Source organism: Nymphaea colorata, chromosome 9 (genome assembly GCF_008831285.2).
Source record: "Nymphaea colorata isolate Beijing-Zhang1983 chromosome 9, ASM883128v2, whole genome shotgun sequence".
Taxonomy (NCBI): Eukaryota; Viridiplantae; Streptophyta; class Magnoliopsida; order Nymphaeales; family Nymphaeaceae; genus Nymphaea; species Nymphaea colorata.
In genome coordinates this window covers 10,573,574-10,594,402 of record NC_045146.1, presented here as the reverse complement: position 1 = coordinate 10,594,402, position 20,829 = coordinate 10,573,574, and the positions used below count along the sequence as shown (strand labels likewise).

The following is a 20,829-nucleotide window of genomic DNA, read 5'->3' as shown; positions in this document are numbered from 1 at the left end:
TAAATGAATTAAACCATGTGTTGAAAGAAATCGAACACTTGAACGAAACTATTAAGGCATTGCGTGAAGCTACAGTACCATGGAGAAAAAATCAAGAATTGGTTGATGCTATCAATCGCCTACGCATTAACACTATTAATATTAATATAAACTATCGATATTTATGTATAGGGATCTTCGGTACCGTACAACCATAGAGGCAAAGTTGACAAAGTACTTTGAATTTAGATTTTGAATATTTGAATTCTGCCCCCTTGTATTGATGCCTTCTTTTTACTCGTGTATATGCACATCGATACAGAGCTACTCACATGGTGTAATAAATTTAAGTACCTACGTAGTGACGTGATTTCATTTGGCAACCGACACATTGGACAAAGATCTGGACAGCTCAGTAGGGCGTCTGCCGTCTGGCTAACCTTTTCATATAAAAACTTCTTAAGATGATCGGCTACGTTGGCACTTATGAACCACTCAAATCAACACTTCATTCCCTTGTTTGATGACAAACAATTACTGGAATTCGCTAAAGTTGATACTTTTGGATCCTCAGTTCCTCACACTTAAATTATCACTACGGTTTTTTTTTTGTTTGTTTGATTCCTATGAAACCAGTAGAACAGAGCACTAACTCCTATTAGTACTTCTGAGTAATCCGAGGATTGACACCTGAAGAAAAGAGCATTATTTTAACCCACTAACAAATACAATTACATGAACTGATGAAATAACCTCAAATTTTAATCGCCTTCATCTCATTTTCCATGTCCACAGTGCCGGTACAGAAGAAGAACCCCATGCAGCCGCACTTAACCCAAAGCAGCCAGAAGAAGAACCCCATGCATGCACAAAAGATCAAAATAGTAACTGGTTTTTTCCTTTAAGTCATATCTTTAGTTTGATTGCTATTTTGAGCATCAGTTGCCGTGGACAATACCAAAGCATTCTATTTCATACTTGGGTACAAATGTCAAATCGTGTAAATTAAACTAGGCAAAAAAAAAAATTGTGCATCAGTTGCCGAGGATAATACCAAATTATTTCAATTGCAGCTACGTTGCCAACAACAGCCTTAGGGCCAGCCATTCCTGTTTTAAATGGCGTTTACAAAATTAAAGTGTCATGGCGAACTACTCAAGGAAATCAATATCGAGATAGAGAGCAATAGGGTGCCGTAAAACATGCTATAGCCCAATCTATCAAACTACGTAGATATATCACATACTCACTGTGTATGGACAATCTCAAGGCAAAGACCACAAAAAAAGATATCAACTAGTGTAATTGTTAGTGTAAGCATAAAACACAAAAAAAACTGTGAACCCATACATGCCACAAATGTTTAACTTCCACCACTAATCTCCCGTACAAGGCAAAGACCACATAAAAAGATATCAACAAGTATGTCAAAATTTAACATATACAACTTCGTGTTTCCACCAACATAGCCACCTAAAAAAAACAAATCAGCACTGGCACATTAACTGGTAGATGAAATAAACAAAAACGGTTGAATTTATAAACAACAAAAATTAATGACACCTAGGTTAAATGTTTCAACTTTGGACAGTTTCTCGCCATAGCCCGTTCATTGACATTAATGGCAGATTCTTTGTTTCACTGTATCAGTCTCATCAATTGAACTAGTCTTGCATAATTGTGTAATTAGCAAACAAATCATAGTGTATCTAATAAATATGTCTAAAAAAAAACGTCAAAATTACCTTGATTTCATTCTTAGGTTGCACGTGGAAGAATCATGTCCATGTCTACAATAAGTTGCACACAACCTTTGAATGTTTGATTGCTTGATTCTATATGGGATTCGTTTTGCAGTTCCCATAGTACGAACTGGTGAACGGTCTATTACATAGGCGACATCATTTGTTTCACCAATATTACTGATGTGCATATTTCGCGAACCTGCATTGCAAGATTGTTTACCAGTTTTCATCTACTTAGCCTTTATACAGATCCTGTAACAGTTGAGCACACACTCCTGATGGATGCTTGTAACATGCATTGGTCAAAAAACACTTCATTTATACACATGTTTGCCCTCATTTGAAAAGTACCTTTTTTTACTATGGAAGGCAACTCATCTTCTGGCATCATTGCTGAAACAAAATCCTTTTTCGTACACACTCTTGGCCTATTCCGTCCATCTCTTAAGTATATAAATTGTAGGAAGTTTCTTTACTCATTCTGCTTCCATTATTGTGAGCATATGACAGCAAACGACACCCATAGACTCGCATAAATTGTATCGACAACTTGACAAATGTTGATTGGTAGGAGCAAACGAAATTGTGCACTCTTTATATCATCCATAATCTAATTCCTACTTAATTTTATATTATCGGTACCCATTTGATTGTTCTCCAAGCAAAGTTGTTGTGCAACTTAAACATGCCAAAAATTCTCATTTAAAGTATTCTCTATATATTTTAGGAGTAAATATATCTTGTAAATGTAACTACAATGGAAGACATGTATTAGTAGGTTCAACTCCATTGTTCATCTCGAAGTCCAAACCTTTCTCGATGTGAAGCTGCCTTCCAATTGCCTCTTCATATCTTTTACAAAATCACTCAAAAACATACGTGAATTGACCCAGTTTATAAAATACTTATTCATATTTTCACTTCATTGACACATAGACATTTCTGCCATAAAAGTATTGTTGGAAACTTTGAATATAGTCTTGCCCACGTCTTCCTTTCTTTCCATAAATTTGTTGCTTATTCAATGGTTTGTAGTTGAGGATCTTCTTTTACCATTTCTTCCCATCTACTCTCAAATTCTTCAACTGTCTCTGATTTAAAAAACCACACATCCCACAAAGGCTCAAATTGATTATTCTGTTTGTGTAACTTACCAACATATATTGGCATTGTTATAAATATGTGCCAATTGCAGCACCTGTGTATTGTAGATGGAAAGACTTCCTTTACTGCTACTCTCATTGCAAGGTTTCGATCAGTTAAAATGATGTTGGAGCATAGCCACCGATACAACGTAACCACTCTGACCAACCACTTAAATGGTTCTTTTGTTTCATCAACGAAACAATCCATAACAAAAAATGATACTATTACCATGATGATTTACACTTGTGAATGGAACAAATGGCAAGTGGTAATTATTTTTCTTATATATCGTATTAAATGATACTACATCTCCAAAATAATAGTAATCTTTATGAGCTGTTGCATCCACCCAAAAACATTTGCTCCATCTCATCAATCTGAATAATAGTGTAATAAAATTTTGGGTTTTCATCTCTCTTTTCTTCAAGTAATTTATCATCTTTTCTTCTGGGCATCACTCCCATAGAAACTATTAATAACTTTTTAAATAACTATACAACTGCTGCTGTGTAAATGACACATGCTCCATTCCACCAGCTTCATGTGTGAAAACATCCATGACTTTAGAAGGTCTTACTCCAAACTCAAACATAATATTGACTATATTTCCTGATGAGTGAAAATTTTTTTCGATGTCATATGAAACAATAAGTTTGATGGAAAATGCAAGTAGTGATTGTCTGCATATTGAATATTACGCACACGCCACTTTTTCGTACGACAGTCAAGTTCAATTGTCATGCATGCCTTGCAACCACACCTAAGTTTGCATGTTCCTTTGTCTCATCTCCTCTTCGTTTCATGAATGTTGGCTTGTTTCTACGACAAAACTCCACACCTCTTCTTAGAGTCATGTATACATCTATCAAAACCACCTGTATAAAAATTGGATGCTTCCCTATTCCTATCAAATGCCATTCCAACATAGGGCATAAACTTAGCATCAACATTCAGAGTTAAATTTGTTTCCTCACAACAATGTTCAGTGTTGGTATCTTTGGCATTCTCTTCATCTACATTAATCTCCCCGTTCACATGAATCTCACAATTCACGTTAGCATCATCATTCTCTTCATCCCGGTCATTTACATTGATGTTATCATTAACATTAAACTCTTCATCCACATTAATCTCATCGTTCGCATTAAAGACATCATCCACATAAATCTCTCCATCAATATATGTTTTATCTTCCATGTTAGTTTCTTCATCCACATTCATTTCACAGTCCATATTCATCTCTCCATCCATATTCATTTCTTCAATAGCATTCTTCAAAGCCGCATATTTACTTGCACTTGTAGACATTTCTAACTTCATTGCAGCGACAGAAGCAGTTGAACTATAACTGTGGAACATTTTTTACAACCTTCACGCATCAAAGTATAAACAATATAAGTACATACTGAATCAAAAATCAATTAACCAAATAATCCATGCACATAAATTTATCAGATAAAAAATTCATAATATGCATAACCTATATTCCCCTTTAGTGTGAGGGGTGCATACAAGGGTCCCCCAATAGCAAACAAGAACGTAGGTCTGAGTAGTATGTGAAAACTTTGTGAAAATTATATGGTAAATTATATATTATATAAAAGGTTTTGTGGGCAAAGAAACCTTTACGCATGATCACATTCATGTTCACACCCTACCTACTTGCTATCAAAACCGTTAGACATGATCACATTCATGTTCAACCCTAGCCACTTGCTACTATAGGTATGCTCACATCATTGGTCTGAAACCGAAGGGGCAGTAAAGATTCTACATCACCTTTTAAGAGAAGTACGCATTCTAACCATTGTTTGGTTGCATCAAGTTATTTCTTATACTAAATAGAATTATGCATGACAGATTATCAAAAGGAAGAAAGGCATCACATTAAAGTATAAATAACTATTTGGGGAAAGGTCGGCCAAATAATGAAGAAGCAGATGCCTTATATATACACGATAGAAACAGCTGGTTTCTAGGTTTTTAACAAATTTGACAAGCCAATCTAAGCAGCCATACTAGTAAATGAGAGACAACGAAAAACAAACTAAATAAATATCTTCTGACTTAGATTTGCTTTAGGATTGACGCAAACTGAAAACATTATTGGCGACTCAACTATTCATACATGAAGCAGCAGAAAATGATGAAGCAAAATAGCAGGAATACAGTAGCGTACGAGAAATTGGGGGAACATTGGATGGTGAACTCCGGCGGCTTGTTTATGACAGTGGGGAAGGTCCGCCAAATAATGTAGGAGCAGATGCCTTGTACACGATAGATACAAGTTATGTTTAGGTTTTTAACAAATTTGACAAGCCAATCCAAGCAGCACCTACTATAAAGGAGACAAAACGCTAAATGAAGCAAAATAGCAGGAATACAGTAGCGTACCAAAAATCAGGGGAACGTCGGGTGGTGAACCCCGACGGCTTCTTCCAGCAGTTGACAGCGGGAGGCTTCAGTCGTCTGCTTCTGCCGAGGTCGAGAGAGGGGGTTCCGGTGACAACTTGGCATCTGCTCCAGATAATGTATTGGGCGTTCCGGCGACTGGGGCACCGACAAAGGGAGAAGGTGGGGGAGAAGGGAGGGCCGAGGGGGAGAGGAAACACAATGAGAGAGAGTGAGAAAAGGGGAAGATGAGAAAGGGAGTCGATGGCGTCTGCTCCAGATGAGGTGCTGGGCGTCCCAGTGACCAGGGCAGCGGCGGAAGGGAAAGGCAGGGGGAGAGGGGAATCACAGGCAAAGAGAGGAAAGGAGAAGGCGGGGAATGGGGAGAAGGCGGGGAATGGGGTCGACGTTTGCCCTTTTCCCGTTTGTTTTCTAAAAAAATCTGGGTCGTTCGATTAAAGAGTGATCGGATGGCCCAAATGCACCGTACATGGTACGATTTCTCGCAGAAACGTTTCCTTTTATATATATATATATATATATATATATATATAGATATATATATACATATATTATTTTTATTTATTTATTTATTTATTTATTTATTTATTGGTCCGAGTCATTGACTTCATCGACGGGTGTCCCTTTTTCCTCTCCCCGTCCTCATTTGAAGAGAAAATGAGGAAGGAAAGCAGGGAGGAAGGAAGCATTGGGCCAATTTAAGGTTCCTCAATTCTGCGCTTTGCTCTCTGATTAGATATATATAGAGAGAGAGAGAAACAGGTAGAGATCCGATCTGGAGGTGGGAGGACAAGCGTGGGCGAAAAGTCACTGGAGCTCTCCCCTTTCCCATACATTCGATTCGCTCAGGTGCGCCATCCCATCTCTCTCTCTCTCTCTCTCTCTCTCTCTCTCTCTCTCTCTTCTGTGCGGCGGCTGGATTATCGTCGATCGATATCCTTAAATTGCATAGGTTATAAAAAATTGCAAATTTGATTGCGATATTTAGATCGCGTGGATGTTTCGGTGTGTACCGATTCTTACGCTGCTTTCCAGGCGATGAAGTGATGCCCACTTGTCTGGAGTTCGCCGTCTCATCAACGCTTTCCCTTTATGCATAACCATTTTTTCCCCTTTGAGTTCCAGTTCAGCTCTCTTACACGAATTTTACGAACGGAATCAGGCTTCGATTGTTCTGGAGTGTGATAAAAAGCCGTTCGATCGCGTGGACTCGTAAGAAAATCGAGTATCCTTGCCCGATCGATAGGGAAACTTGTATGCCCAAGTGCAAAGGATTTATCGTTTGAGTTTGAGAAGGAAAATAGGAGAAGATTTATCCCGGAGACCTTTCTTAGATTTTGGACCATCGAATGGATCGAACTGCTCTTTGGAGATGCTGGTATTTCTGGCTTTTCTTTTTGGCCCTTTGACTTTTGTGACGATTGATGCAGAGCCTGGCAAGGACAGTGAACCCATAGTCGCCCTGGAATTTGAATCGTTTGAATCGACCGGCAATTGTGGTTTCAGCAAGATCTGCTCACCGTATCATCCAGGTTCCGGATCCTTCTCCCCAGAGGGCTTTGATTGTTTGAAGCGGGTTAAGCTCACGGTGATAACAGCATAGGGGCTTGAATCTGTTCATCCAGATGCCGGAGTTATCTATGGTAGACTGCCGCGGATTAATTGAGTTCTGCAGGGCTTTTGAGCAGCACAAGAATTCTTTAGCCATGAGTGATCATCACCGAAACGGCAGGAGTAGGAGGCCGAGCGGGTCTTTGAACCCCCTAGCTCTTCCTCTGTGCGATCAGTCACCATTTGCTGCTTTGGACATCATCATATTGCTTATTGTGCTTGGCGCTCTTGGGGTGCTTGTTCTGCCTTATTTCAGGTTCATCTGCCATGAAGCAGCCGAGATTTTTCCAGCAGCCATCTTGGTGATGGGCGAGGTCATGTATCACGTTCCGGTTGCTTATGTCACCGGGGCAATTGCAGCTTTCGTAATCGTGGTTGTTGCTTGGGAGTTTCTCCACCACAAGGCCAGAAAATGCGGAAAGCCTTACTGCAAAGGTCTTCGCAAGGCAGTTGAGTTTGATATCCAGCTTGAGTCAGAGGAATGTGTTAAGAGTCTTCCTTCAGTGCTTATGGATGCCATGGAAGCTGGACCCTTAGAGTTGGGACGGGATCATAAGGAGCTAGAAGCAGAACTAAAGAGGATGGCGCCTCTTAATGGTAGAGCTGTTCTTATTTTCCGAGCGCCTTGTGGGTGCCCTGCTGGTAGGATGGAGGTTTGGGGTCCCAAAAAACTTCGTAAAGTTAAAAGGTGAGTGGTATAATTGACGCAGAGGTGAAAGAGGAGGCATCCTTGGGTTGGGTTTTGTCTGAAGACTCTGCAAAACAATCTTACAGAGGCCATAAGATTCTTGCTGGTTCTTCTGAGCAGTTTTTTGTGGATGGTAGTAACATCCAGGTCTTCTTTCAGTGGATGCTGTTGAGGCCCGAGCTGCATTTTCTCTTTCTTTCTTCTTGCTTTCAGTTCTATACTGCTGTACTTCAGTGCTATGTGAAGGACCCCTTTTCTGAGTAAATAAGCAACCATAGTGTTGCCTAGGGACTGTTGCGGGGGAAGCATGAAGCTCATTACTGTATATCGTACGTTAGTAACAATGATATCACAACAAGTGCTTGTTCTGTCCTCTACTTCTGTGCTGTTAGTATTGCCAAACTAAAAAACTGAAAATCTGTACGTTTGAATTGTTTTAGTTTCAATAACCGTTGGCAACTTTTTATCCTACATTTACATGTTAATTATTCTTTTCTTGATTTTTTTTCTCACTTGAAAGGAAAGTATATAGCTTCTACCTAAGGTACTGTCCCATTTCTAGATTGTAAGTTCTGGCATCGGAGCCACTCTTGACTGCAATAGCTTCTTCATGCCGAGGCGGTAACTTCCGTTATGTTCAATCAGCATTAATAAAAGTACTAAATTTTTTCTTTTTTTTTATATCTGTACTAGGAAAAGCTGTTCTTTTGTGGTCATCGTGGATCAAAAATCTTTAGTAAGACTTCATTGGTTGGTGTTTCAATCTGTTGTATGCTTGTACTGGATGACTTTGCAGAACCCAAACTTGCTGCATAAGTTGAGTATAAATTTGATTTTCTCTTTGAATACTTAGCATGACATCCACAATCATTAGCACCACTTTATTAACCAGAAGATCTGCTGGTGTTCTCCTTCAGCTTTTCATATATTCCTTTCATGATATTGTGTGTGATTATTCAGCATCGGGTTTCTGCACATAATAGTTCAGGCAGGTCAGCAAAATGATATTTTGGTGTTTTTATCGTGTTTGAATATTAGAAATCTCTATAAGTTAGACAATGAATATCGTTTTATCTTGTTAAAAAAACATAATTAGGTTGTGTTGTCAACATACTTCAAAACACATTAGCTTGTGATTTGACGTGCATGGCCTTGATACCCAAGTTTGTGAGGTCATTAAAAGTTCTATCTCCTATTGCTATATTAATACACACATACATATATATGTTTATGTATATGAAAGAGAGAGGACTGGCTGACATCTCATAGTCACAGAATGAATGGTTTCTACTGTCTTTTTCTTATATACATATTAGTTCACTTTCTTTTTCTTTTCTAAGTATTCTTCTGTTTGTCAATTTCACCACCAATATGAAATATTTCTCAAATCAATCTTACTTCTCAGGATTGAATCCTGTTTGACTCTCTCGAATGAGCTCTCCAGTATTTCCGAATGTCCTCATCCTGGTCAAAAAGCAAAAAAAACCAGGAATTGTCAAGACTTAACCAAGTTATTGGATGACCAGGCCGAGTCAACTGAGTCAAAGGTGGGTGTACAAAAACCTGTATAGACACACATACAAATATTCTATAAAAAATTTCAGTGTGATATATATATATATATGTGTGTGTGTGTGTGTGTGTGTGTGTGTGTGTGTGTGTGTGTGTACACACAATACACACTAATTATGTAGTTAATTGTGTAATTGTAGTCAATGTATTGCTAAAATTGGTGCTTTATATATACATATACATTATTATGTTTCGGGTAATACATCAGTATTATAAATTTATAGTGAAAGAAAAAACTTATGCATATGTAAACATATTTTTTGCCAAAATTGAAATTGTCAAATCCAGGCCGAGTCACCTAGTTGACCTGATCAGGTCACGTAGTCAATTCACTCCGAGTTGATTCTCAAGTCTCTCAGCATTAAAATCTTGGAAACCTCCCACTATGTGCCCACCCCCTTGCCCCAGCATAAACCACTGTTTTATGGAAACCAGTTCAAACCACGAGACCAGTATGAGTCTGTGATGTCACTCAACCTAGTTTTTCCATGGCAGTCAGAGCTTATCTTGTTTGCATTCAGCAGCTGTCACAAAATGTCAAAGGCTGAGAGATAATACATTATTGAATTTGTGGTTCAGTTTCCTTTCTATAACAATTCAAACTTATGCAGGTCATGTGCAAGATCCTTCAATGCTTGTAAAGAAATCAATCATTTGTGAGATCCGTCAATGCTTTTAAAGAAATTAAAGACATGCATAACATATCTAATTAAAGACATGCATAACATATCAACACATTCATGCATACAGACAAATATGTATATAATCAACAGTTTCTCCAATATTAGAAAATATTATTAGGTTTTCTACAACTCAATTATTGCAAAATTGTCCTGATTTAATCCCTAAATTTTCTCTACTTTGTTAAGTATCTCTTCTTTTCTATTGATTATTTTGTTTTTTAAATGTCTACCTGTTTCTTACTTTTTCCAACAACATATGTAGTAAAACCTTTTAATTTGGTATCTCTTTTCTAGTAACTATAAGTTTGTTTTTATGAAACACAACTCTGCTGAGAAATTACTAGTTCAATCTGTTCTTAACTTCTTATGCATTCCCCTGCGTGTAGGCAACATGTATGTGGTATCCATTAGGAATTTAGGTGTCATAATTTATGCAAACTTTGTGTTTCCATCCTTTCCATAGTTTTGATGAAAGTTACACGTATTATCTTGAATGTTGGTGCAAATATAGATAAATATGTCAGGTTGTTGTCCAGCCAAAAAGACTGATCCTCGCATATGTATATGATGGATAACATGAACTAACAGTTGAATGGTTCCCAATGGATCGAATATATTGTTCATATATACAATTTTGCAACAACATGATCAAGGGAGTTCTTGGATCGAATATATTTTTCATATACACAATTTTTGATCAAAGGATTTTTTTATTCTTAGTGTATAAAAGTGCAAAGCTACTAACTAATTGAGAGGCATTATGAGCTAGGTACTGGCTAAATTGTCTTCATATGTAGCTTCAAATATTCGGATCCTTTGAGATGCACATAATTAAATATATATATATATATATATATATATATATATTTCACTAAAAATGTAATCTGATTATGTTGTTTGTCAATGTTATTAGGACCCTGCAAGTCAATATCATGGCTAGTTTGACAGAAGCAGGGCATGTGTTACTTTCCTCACGAGTCACTGGCCTTGGTCACAAGCCTCGCCAGCTAACTGTTGTGTTGGGTCACGACGGCATGATGGATCTTGCCCATGCCATGTACACTTTACTTTATTAACTGCCAAGTTCAATACAGTAATTTTCACCTGACCAAAGTAAACTCAGCCAGGTAAAGGGCATTTCCATTTAATTGACATGAGTCCTCAGTATCCTATGTTTGTCTTTCCTCATTCTGCACTATCGTTGACTATTAATCAGTGCTTTTATTATTTCACTTCTTACAGTTGTGATTAAAAAATTTGAGCGTGTTTGATAAGCTTTGTCTCCATTACTACCTTATTATATCCACATCAAGATCCAGAGCAGTTGGCATACTAGTTTTGGCCTTATTTGTCTTGAGGGCAGTTGAGGATGTAAATGATTTGGGATGGGATTGGATCCAGCCCTTAGAGAGTTCAAATTAATTGGATTTTATGTAATCATATTAGATACAGACACGGGTTCAGACCTTAATTTTTCAAAGTCTAACTGGCTGTGACTAACTTAAGATCCAATTTTACACATAACGGTATGGGATCTTTATTGGATCAGAGTTGTTTATTGCACATGTATCCAGGTTTGGTTGTGGAACTGTATTGCACATTCAAATGCAATTAGTAATTGGATCTGAATATCTTTACAAATCCAACTAGATGGAATTGAAATTGGACTGATTGTTGGTTATATTTGATCCATTTATGTCCCTGTGGGAAATCGTAATTCAAATCCCCAATCCCATGACTGTCATTTTTTTTTACCAAGCTTATGATATAGATGTACAACCCGGGTAGATGAGGTTCATGCAAGGGTCCTAGATGGTTCTGGACTGGGTTTCTCTTTTGGAAAAAATAGTGTCGGCAATAATATAGTGACCAAATAAATTACAAGTTCGTTTAACCTGTGCACATTCCACGGCTAATTGTTATTGAAGAGTTCCTTCATTTTGTTGGCCTTTATTCCTCAACTTTCATTATTTATGTCCACAACTGATAATGCAATGTTATGAAGGTGAAGGCTTCTTGACCAGATAAAAGGACTTTAACTTGCAGGCAAAAATCTGGTGTTCATATAATTGATGCTGTTTGTAAAGTTCGTGAAGCTGTTCTTTTTTCTTCTCATTTTCCATTTTACAGAGCCCTGCTTTTATCTGTTTAGATGAATGTGATTATGAAGTCTTTCTTTCTTTTTTCTATTTAATTTTTACTTGCGGTGAAGGCGGTGATTAGTGAGGACAACTTCAAGGACAGGAGTGACCTAGAGAATACTGAGAAATGATATAGTTAACAAAATCTGACTAAGAATGATAACAAAATCTATCTTGGATAATAACATCTCTTCACATTCTGTTAGTTCCATGTGAAACCATTCAGATCAAACTTTCTGCAGCTTGATGCAGCAGATGTCTCAACACTGGCATTTAGATCCAATTGAGAAGCCTTCTGCAAGGCTGCAAAACCACAGCTTTGTCCTTCTTTCTCCTCTTGAAGAGCCTGTTTTTTACAGAGTGGGTTTCTGCTGAAGGTTATATCTTCCCCTTCACTCCTTGCCTCGATATAGGTGCTTCCACTTTCTTTTGCTCCTTTGACTCTCAGATTCATGGATAATTCACTTGGGTTTCTCTGTATTGGGAATAACATGCATCTAGCCACCTGATCTGTTAAAGACCTTTTCTTGTTGAGGCACTTGCCCCCCAAACTGTCACCCTGTTGGAGACGTAAGTCCTCTTTATTTTCTGCTTGTTCAGATGGTATGTTTCTACTTAAGCCTTTTATATTCACACTAACTGTTTGCATCTCATGTTCCTTCTGTGATCCTTCACATGACGTTAAGCAGCTATCTACTGAGCCATCTGTTAACTGGTTTACTTGAATGTGTTCCATGTTAAAAATTGCTGCTTCTTTTGACCCAGAGAATTCAGGGTTCAGACATTCATTGGACACTTGGAAAACCAACTCTGAGAGTTGGGCCCTGGCTGCTTCCAATCCGGCAGATCCTAGATTCTGTTGTGCTAGAGTTTCTTGAGCTTTCTGAAGGACAGTTTGCAAGTATTTTCCTTGGGCTTCTATCCTTAGTTGCAGGTGTCTTTGAACCTGATTCATATAAAAGAAAATAAGACAAACTATAAACATTCTCTAGCTACGCCAACGAATTTTCTGGATCATTTCATATCATCATATCATATAAAACATTTCTAATCTTAAAAGTGTCATGGAGAGAAATTTAAACTTGTATTTGAGTAAGGGGAAATGAACACATTTCCTTTGTAGAAGCTCCTCTTCAACTTTCACAAACCTAAAAATATAAGTTGTACATTTTGGTTGCTTCAACAAGTTTTATTTGAAAAGGCTCTCAGAGGCCATCATCATCAAGTTATATCCCTTGTTTACTTGGTTAGCTTGATGAGTCACATGTCCCAGTTTTTCCTGTGCATGGATACAATTCTAAGTCTTCATGCTTTCATCCTTCTCCTTGTAAATATTCTAGCTTATGTCGCATAGATGCCAAGTGCAGCTGCAGTGGTATATATAAATTGTCAACAACGACAAATTTAACGATTACCAATTACCATGGTTTAACCAAAAAAAAAAAAAGTTGACTAATCTCATCAGAACCACACAAACGCCTGCACCTGCCTGAGTCATGTTGACTCGTGCGGTGGACTGTTTTGGTGTGCCTATGTAACCTAGTCTAGCTTGTTTTCTGCTGTTTTAGTATTTGAGAGTTCATGGTTTTCATATATTAAAATAAATGAAAAATGGACTGCATAGAAAGTTGTTTGTCTATTTACCTCCAATTGCTCATGTAGCCTTTGCTGCACCTCAATTTGCATCTGAAGTGCCTCACCAATGTGCATGTTCCTGAGACCCAAAAACTTTGGTCAATTGCTTACCTTGATCCCAATTTTCTATAAGTAAAGCAGTTCATCTTCATAGTTTCCTACTTGTTTGTATGTGATACTCCAGGACAGAAGTTGGTGGTATATGGCACAAGAGCCTCAGGTGTCTTGTCCAATGGCATGGTATAAGTTGTTGATACACCTGCACAGAAAGTGTCTGCACAATGAGAAATAAACTTGGGTTATTTGGTCCTGCTGCTCAGATTTCACAGGGCTTTTGGTTACCATTCTTGTTGATAATGTTAGCAGGTGCTGGTAAATGCTTACTGAGCCTGTATTTCTGCAACAAAAAGAAACTGTTGTTGACCAGTGCTACGAGGGTTAAAATTTGTGGTATTACACCAAAGTGCAGGGTGTTTTGTTCTTACTTGCAGATGGCTCTTGAGGTGATACAAGGTAAGGCCTGGGATGCCCATAACTCTCATTATGGCTTTTGGAGTAGCCTCTGCAATAAACCCTCATACTGTCAAATAAACAATCAACTATTAAGGTACTCCTTTTTGGTTACTACACTAACTTGTGTTGATGAAGACATGCCTTTTTCATTTATATGCGTTCAGCATTTTCAATTAATGGTTGCATGAGTTTGACTAGTGGGATGCAACTTGCAAGTTTTTCTATTTCTTCCTGAAACCTGCTCAACCTCAATCTTGTTTTATTTGTTGTTAGAACTGGTATACTTACTGTCTGCTCCTCCAAGTTGAGTTACTGCCTCAACAAAACGCTCATGTAGTTCTGGTGACCATTTCAATCTTGGTTTTGCATCAGTTGAAAGGACGAGTCCCGAGTCACCTTGAAATTTGGTACCTTGAACAAACAGTGGCGCTTCTTGGGGAACAGACATTCTGAAGGAAGTGAGGCTATTCTTGCTTTGTTGGTACATTTCCTGTCAGTCATGAATATATTGAGTTTACTTGCTGCAAGAAGGGCTTTTAATAGGAAACAAAAAGCTTCAGAAACATGTACCTGTGTTCTTTGTTTCTTTGGCCGGTACAACTTATGAGGTGCTACCGGTTTACCTTAAGTAGATCAATTTCTATCTTGAGTATGTGGATTTCTTCCTTCAAATTCAGAACTGTTGCTTCTGAAAGCTCAGTCTTCCAATCTCCTCTGGTAAACCTTCATATTGTTTCTGAACCCTCCTGTGTTTCTTGGTGCTGAATTGTGGCCGTGACTTTCATTTTAAGGAAAACCCAGAGAATAGAATCTCATGCTGAAGAAACAAAATGCCCAGACCGAATACGATCTTCAGAGTGTTGCAAAAAGTGAGCACGCCTTCTAGTATCTACAGAGCACCTCTTAACATCCTTGAATGATTATCAGATGAAGTCTTTGTGCTCCTACCTTTCTATATATTTTTTGAAATATGATCACCATAACATCATGACAACTTATACCCATAATAGGTACACTAATTGATCTAGAAGAAAAGTAGCAAAGTTTTGCTTGGTCCCAGGGCATAAAGCAGGAATCCAATACTAAAGCAGGAATTTTTAGACACAGAGAATGCATCAATTTGTTGGCTAGAATCTTCTCAACTACATGAACTCGTGTGCTTACTTTTCATAGGAAGCAGATCATGGGGCATCTCAGAAAAGCAGCTTAACTTCTTAGCATCAGAATTCTTGAGTTCGACACATCTGGAGATGTCAAACTGATCACTACGATGATTCCTCTGCCCCACCATCTAATGACTAATAATGAACTAATGCAAGGTATGGTTTTGATGGTTGGAAATTTGGAATAGCATTGTTCTCTATTAGGTTCTTTATAGATGTCTAAAAAGTGATGAAAGGCACAAATTCAAGTTCAAAAGTTGAAGATCTCCAGAATTCGGCTGGATTTGGTTGCAACCGAGAGCTTGAAGAATACAATTACTTTTTATAGCTAACAAGGGGAAGGAAAGAGAGAATTTGGTTGACTGGACATGAGAAGAAGAAAAATGGGATTAATTCATTAGAAAGAAAGATGCCCACACACTTTTTCAGAAAGGGAAAGGAATAAGCATATACTTGTTTGTTGTGCTGTTTTATATGCTATTACTATGGTCATTACTTGTTCAATCATACAGAGGACATGAAGGTGCAAGCTTTTTCCACACTTCTGAAAAAATCACTGCCTTTATGCATCCCGGTCTACTTGTATTAGTAATCACCATGTAAATATCTCCTCAACAGATACTTGATCAAGTCATAGAACAAGGCTTGATAATGAACTTTAATGAATGAAGAAGCCATACAAAACAAAGGGCACAGACAAACAAGTGTACAAAGACTTTAAACATGTGAAGGATTTATCATGAAAAAGCATTCAACTCAAAGTGGGAGTAATCCTCCTTACATACAACAAGCCAAGGCTGGGCCAGCCGATGGACCAACAAGAATGGCTAGAAAACCAACTGTTGGGCTAGTTAGTTGCCAGTCCAGCTGCTCAATGCCCACTCTTGACCACAAAAAAAGAACGCCAAGGCTGGGCCAGCCGATGGACCAACAGGAATGGCTAGAAAACCAACTGTTGGGCTAGTTACTTGCCACTCCAGCTGGTCAAAGCCCACTCTTGACCACAAAAAAAGAACAGAAAATAAAATACAGGACGGAAAACAAAATACCCAAATGAAAGAACAATATAAAATTAAAAAATATACAGACACCTGATATATGAAAATAAATGTACTGATACTATGTGCGCCTAAGTCACACGGGTGTGCCAACTATGGTGGTGCACCCACACCGATGCGGTGTGGGTGCAGGTGTAGGTGCAGGTGCGGCCCGACACAGCACCCGACTCAGTCTAACCAAATCGGGTGCTGCTGACGCACCCATTCTTCTTTTCTCTTTTTTTTTTCCTTCAATCTTTCCCTCTTCTTTTCTCCCTCTTCTCTCTCTCCCCCTTATTTTATTTAATAAAACTTTGAATTTTGTATGAGATTAAGGAAACCTCGATGAGAAAAGGTTTAAAAATATGGACAAATAAAATTACTTATATAACAAATAACATATATATATATATTTATATGCTCTCGCTGCACCCGCATCCAATCTTTTTGGAACTTGCCACATCTCACACCGGCACCCGCACCCCATACCCATGTGACATAGAAATACGCATGGATGACATAGTACTGTATATATTAACACACATGCACACAATTTCTTTTTTAAGAGGTGACTAAAGATTGGCTAGGAGAATTAGTTGTTCCATTTGATTCAGCTTTTTTCACATGCCTAGATTTTTGTTTTTTGGCTGGTGACTGAAATCTATTATCTAGACTGTTGTCTTTAGTCAATCTTTCAGGATCAAAATTGTTGATATCCTTCGTCAACTTTTTGTTGCATCTACATTACTCCAGCTCAATGTTTAGACGCCAAACAATCTCTATATGGTACGATGAAGTTCAGTTGGATACTTATTCTAGTCTTGCCATGGTTAGGCCACAAGCAGGGCCACCCTCACTCCTCCAGAGAATACTGGAACGAGACCAAGAGACTTGGTGTGCTTGTAGGCTGGTTACTACATCTCAAAATCTACCTTCAACTTTGTCCCTTTAAATATCTGCATACATAATGAGGATGGCCAAAAGTACTATTGGGGTGGTGAAATATCATGGTACTTTTTTATAGAAGTGGGAACTATGGCTTTTGTTGGAAAAGTTCATGTTTCATGTATCCAATCATATATTCTTCTTGTTCATCAAGTTGACAGCTTTTGTCCATCTCTATTTGCTTTTGGTATATTCACATGAAAATGAAGACTGTTCGTTCACTGTTTTGTAGCATTGTCGACGATAATTAATCTGTGTGTGTGTTGGGTGGGGATGGGGGAGTTATCTGGCCTTTCAATAATTAGTAGGTTCGTGCTGAGGTCTCTGATTTGGTTTGTTATTGTCAAATTGAAAGAAGATGACAAATCTTTCTACGGGAACAAAGAAAAGCAGGAAGGAGGTAATTGTAAAACATTATACTAGATGCTGCATTCAAATGGTTCAAATGCTTGTTGGCTATGAAACAAAGTTGGTGTGGAAATCAAGTCCCTTGGTGTATTACTGTCATATAACCGTCCACCTATAATTCCAAAAGAAGTAAAACAGTTTCAAAGGAACTGTGATTTTTTTCGTTGCTCTTGTTATTGTGTACTATTCATCTTCCACAGGCTGCTGTCTGCCATGCTGTGCAGTTTATGTATTGTGAAAGCAAGATGATTCCTGTGGTGCTGGATAAGACTCGGGGGAATAAATCTTGAAGCTCTAAAATGGTACTTATTCTCGAGTCAACAATGTAGTTGTTCCTTCGTCCCAGCATAAAGTAGCTTCCCACTTTTTCTACCACAGTTCATGTGCGTTAGTTGGAGGCATCGAGGTATTGTATGAACAGAAAAACGAGGCCAATCATATCTTGGAGTAACTATGCAAGAATCTTCTACTTTATTGGTAGTGCTGAAGCTGTTGCTGCAGCGAATGTGCTCATGCACGAGCGTCGCAAATCAACAAGAATTGCATCGATGAAATGCATATATTTTCAAAAGGTTTCTTGTTCCTTTTTACATACTTTATTCGATTTGTAAACAATTGACAAGTCCATTCCTGCCTTATGGCAATTGAAAATTTCATATTTGCCTGATTTGTTGTCATTTAATTATTAAGGTTGAACGTGTGAAATAGAATTGTCCTCCTCTCAATGAATTAACACAAGTGGCCTTAGAAAAGAAATAAATGTTTAGCAGAGTCGATATTGTTAGAGGCGTTGATGTAAAGCAATTAAGTGGGCTCATGCTAATGTTGGAAAAGAATATCTAAAAATGTTCGACAGTTTGTAGCTTGATTAGTTCAAAAGCGTCTTAATTGGTTGCTAGGAAAAATGAGAACCAAAAAATGCCATTGAAAAATTAAAGACTAAAATCTTCAAAAGTTTGTACCTTAATCAGTTCAAAAGCTTCTAAATTGGTTTCTAAGAAAAATAACAAGCAAAAAAGACCATCGAAAAGTTAAAGGACATTGGTGGTGGCAGAAAAATAAAAGTGAATTAATTTACTCAAAAAATGAGAAGAATGACAGGCTAATCAAACAAACAAATATGCTAAAACTAGTGAGCCTTCACTCATTTGTCCATCTTCTTAAAGTCCCGTCACATTTTTCATATTTGACTTCGATGTCCTTTGATTTAATTTTTAAACGATTAATAATTTTTCAAATTAATTTATTTATCTTGAAAAACCGCAGAATGTGGTGACTTGGGATAAAAAGCTGTTTACTTCAAAAGGGGCAAAAATGGCTAGAACTGAATGCGGAATGGCCTCTCTCCCTGATTTTGGCTTCCCACGGTCCATCGACTCCCTCCCTCCCTCTTCCTCCATCCCATGGTAATTCACCCATCTCCGCCGCCACTGCCCGGCGCCTCACCGGCAGCGTCCCCCGGCGGCGTCCCTGGTTTACCACAGGTGGGATGGAGGAAGAGGAAGGGAGGGAGGGAGGAGATGGTAATTCACCCATCTCCGCCGCCACTGCCCGGCGCCTCACCGGCAGCGTCCCCCGGCGGCGTCCCTGGTTTACCACAGGTGGGATGGAGGAAGAGGAAGGGAGGGAGGGAGGAGATGGTAATTCACCCATCTCCGCCGCCACTGCCCGGCGCCTCACCGGCAGCGTCCCTCGTCTACCACAGGTGGGAGGGATGGAGAAGATGGGTGGAACAATCCAATCCACCCATCTTCTCCCTAAAACAAAAAAGGAAAAAGAGATTTTGGGAGGAGAGAGAGGCGGCTGCCTGTGCGTTTCCCCCATCCTGTCAGAGGCCCGTGCCGTCAGCCACTGGTGCTGGTTGATGAGGGAGGAAGGGAGGGTGAGGGACTTGAGAAATTGGGAAAGAGAAAAGGTCGGGGAAAGAGAAAGTGGAGAAAAATAATAAAATAATAACTCGATAGGTCGTATTGAGCCATCCAATTTAAAGATGGCACGATTCACATCAACTGTCATTTTGTCAAATAAATGACATAGTGCTGCTGAATGTAAAAGGACCATGCTTCATTGCTAAAGCCACCGAAATATCTTGTTTGCTAATGTTAATGTAATGACTGTTTTTTAGTGACAATGTTAGCAATCTGCCTAACATCTTGGCGCGATTGAATCATTATTCTCTCTCTCTCTCTCTCTCTCTCTCTCTCTCTCTCTCTCTCTCTATATATATATATATATATATATATATATATATAACCAGTTTTAGATTTTGAACAAACAACATATATTCATTGTATGCACTTATAAAATTTTGAATTAATAAACAGAAAGTATTAAAAAAGACTATGAAAATATAAAAAATCATTTTGCTGTGTCTCCCATGAGCGCCCATGTTCATTTGGGTCGACACAGGGCAGGGAGGCATCCTTCTAGGCTAGTTCACGAGACACAGTAGTTTTTTTATTTTCAACTATTACAGTTTACATGAAAATATAAAAAATCATTTGGCAGCGATTCATGAGGCACTTACACACGAGGCGCGGCTTGATAGCATCAAGTAAAAGTCTGATTCTTCGAACCATACACTTCCTGCAACCAAACACATGCTCCTATAACAACACCGAGTAGAATAACGTACAGTTATTTTCTAGGAAATGATGTTCACGTATTTTGCTATTTAGTACGAATATAGAAAGATGCCAGTTATAATTAAAGCAATGAACTGATCGATTCGTCTTAAAAATGCTAAAGAAAAAGATATATTTGTCATTTACAGAAAGGCATGATTTTTGTGCGTCAATTGCCTTATAAGTTGGGATTGAATTTGATAAGAATCCTTTTACAAAGTGGGGAGAGGGAAAGTGTCATATTCCCATCTACTTTTCTCTTTACATATGGTTGGAATGTGGTACTGTGTCAATTGAAAACCAGCTCGTTGGACTGCGGGGTTCTTCCAGCTACCCTTTAGCTAGATATAAATTATTCTCCATCCTATAATGTTGCAGCGACTGAACTTGTAAAAGATTGCTCAGAAAAAACTGAAGGCATCAAGGACGAAAGACCACATTATTGGCAAAATAAACAGAAACCATTGCATCTCTGAAATACACGGGCCCCATTGTCTAATAGTTTTTGTACGTGAAACCCTTTTTTG

The 20,829-nt window shown here is 38.3% G+C and overlaps 3 protein-coding genes and 1 long non-coding RNA gene across 6 annotated transcripts; 2 read left to right on the top strand and 2 right to left on the bottom strand.

Annotated features, from left to right (window-relative positions):
* Positions 1-1,197: 1,197 nt before the first annotated feature.
* Positions 1,198-6,737, bottom strand: LOC116260569 (uncharacterized). Its single transcript, XM_050079490.1, has 4 exons — positions 6,608-6,737; positions 5,265-5,703; positions 5,050-5,137; positions 1,198-1,452 (listed from the first exon to the last, which is right to left on the bottom strand). The coding sequence occupies exons 1-4, from the start codon at positions 6,735-6,737 to the stop codon at positions 1,414-1,416; spliced, it is 696 nt and encodes a 231-aa protein (XP_049935447.1). The 3' UTR covers positions 1,198-1,413.
* On the top strand, positions 5,911-7,958 carry LOC116259832 (uncharacterized protein At5g19025-like). 3 transcript variants are annotated; one of them, XM_031637774.2, is made up of 2 exons: positions 5,911-6,131; positions 6,713-7,958. In XM_031637774.2, the coding sequence occupies exon 2, from the start codon at positions 6,908-6,910 to the stop codon at positions 7,583-7,585; it is 678 nt and encodes a 225-aa protein (XP_031493634.1). In that variant the 5' UTR covers positions 5,911-6,131; positions 6,713-6,907; the 3' UTR covers positions 7,586-7,958. The 3 variants fall into 3 exon arrangements, with proteins under 3 accessions (XP_031493634.1, XP_031493635.1, XP_049935444.1); XM_031637775.2 differs by having other exon boundaries at positions 6,445-7,958; XM_050079487.1 differs by having other exon boundaries at positions 6,408-7,958.
* Positions 7,959-12,151: 4,193 nt separating this feature from the next.
* Positions 12,152-18,063, bottom strand: LOC116259831 (myb-related protein 2). The gene is made up of 7 exons (XM_031637772.2): positions 14,696-18,063; positions 14,414-14,615; positions 14,098-14,174; positions 13,955-14,009; positions 13,775-13,871; positions 13,622-13,691; positions 12,152-12,923 (listed from the first exon to the last, which is right to left on the bottom strand). Exons 2-7 carry the CDS (start codon positions 14,610-14,612, stop codon positions 12,180-12,182), a joined length of 1,242 nt encoding a protein of 413 aa, XP_031493632.1. The 5' UTR covers positions 14,613-14,615; positions 14,696-18,063; the 3' UTR covers positions 12,152-12,179.
* On the top strand, positions 17,908-18,345 carry LOC126410367 (uncharacterized). Its single transcript, XR_007574224.1, has 2 exons — positions 17,908-17,980; positions 18,057-18,345. It is a non-coding gene; the product is annotated as an uncharacterized LOC126410367 (long non-coding RNA).
* The last annotated feature ends 2,484 nt before the right edge of the window (positions 18,346-20,829 follow it).

Excerpts from the sequence above, each read along its gene's own strand:
- LOC116259831 (XM_031637772.2), bottom strand. The coding sequence starts at position 14,612 with ATGTACCAACAAAGCAAGAATAGCCTCACTTCCTTCAGAATGTCTGTT. Across the intron at positions 14,175-14,413 it reads TCAACTTGGAGGAGCAGACA|AGGCTACTCCAAAAGCCATA; the intron begins GTAAGTATACCA and ends GGTTTATTGCAG. Across the intron at positions 14,010-14,097 it reads ACCTCAAGAGCCATCTGCAA|AAATACAGGCTCAGTAAGCA; the intron begins GTAAGAACAAAA and ends TTTTTGTTGCAG.
- LOC116260569 (XM_050079490.1), bottom strand. The coding sequence starts at position 6,737 with ATGGGTTCACTGTCCTTGCCAGGCTCTGCATCAATCGTCACAAAAGTC. Across the intron at positions 5,138-5,264 it reads CGACGTTCCCCTGATTTTTG|GCATCTGCTCCTACATTATT; the intron begins GTACGCTACTGT and ends ATCGTGTACAAG. Across the intron at positions 1,453-5,049 it reads CAATGTTCCCCCAATTTCTC|GTGGCTATGTTGGTGGAAAC; the intron begins GTACGCTACTGT and ends TGTTTTTTTTAG.
- LOC116259832 (XM_031637774.2), top strand. The coding sequence starts at position 6,908 with ATGCCGGAGTTATCTATGGTAGACTGCCGCGGATTAATTGAGTTCTGC.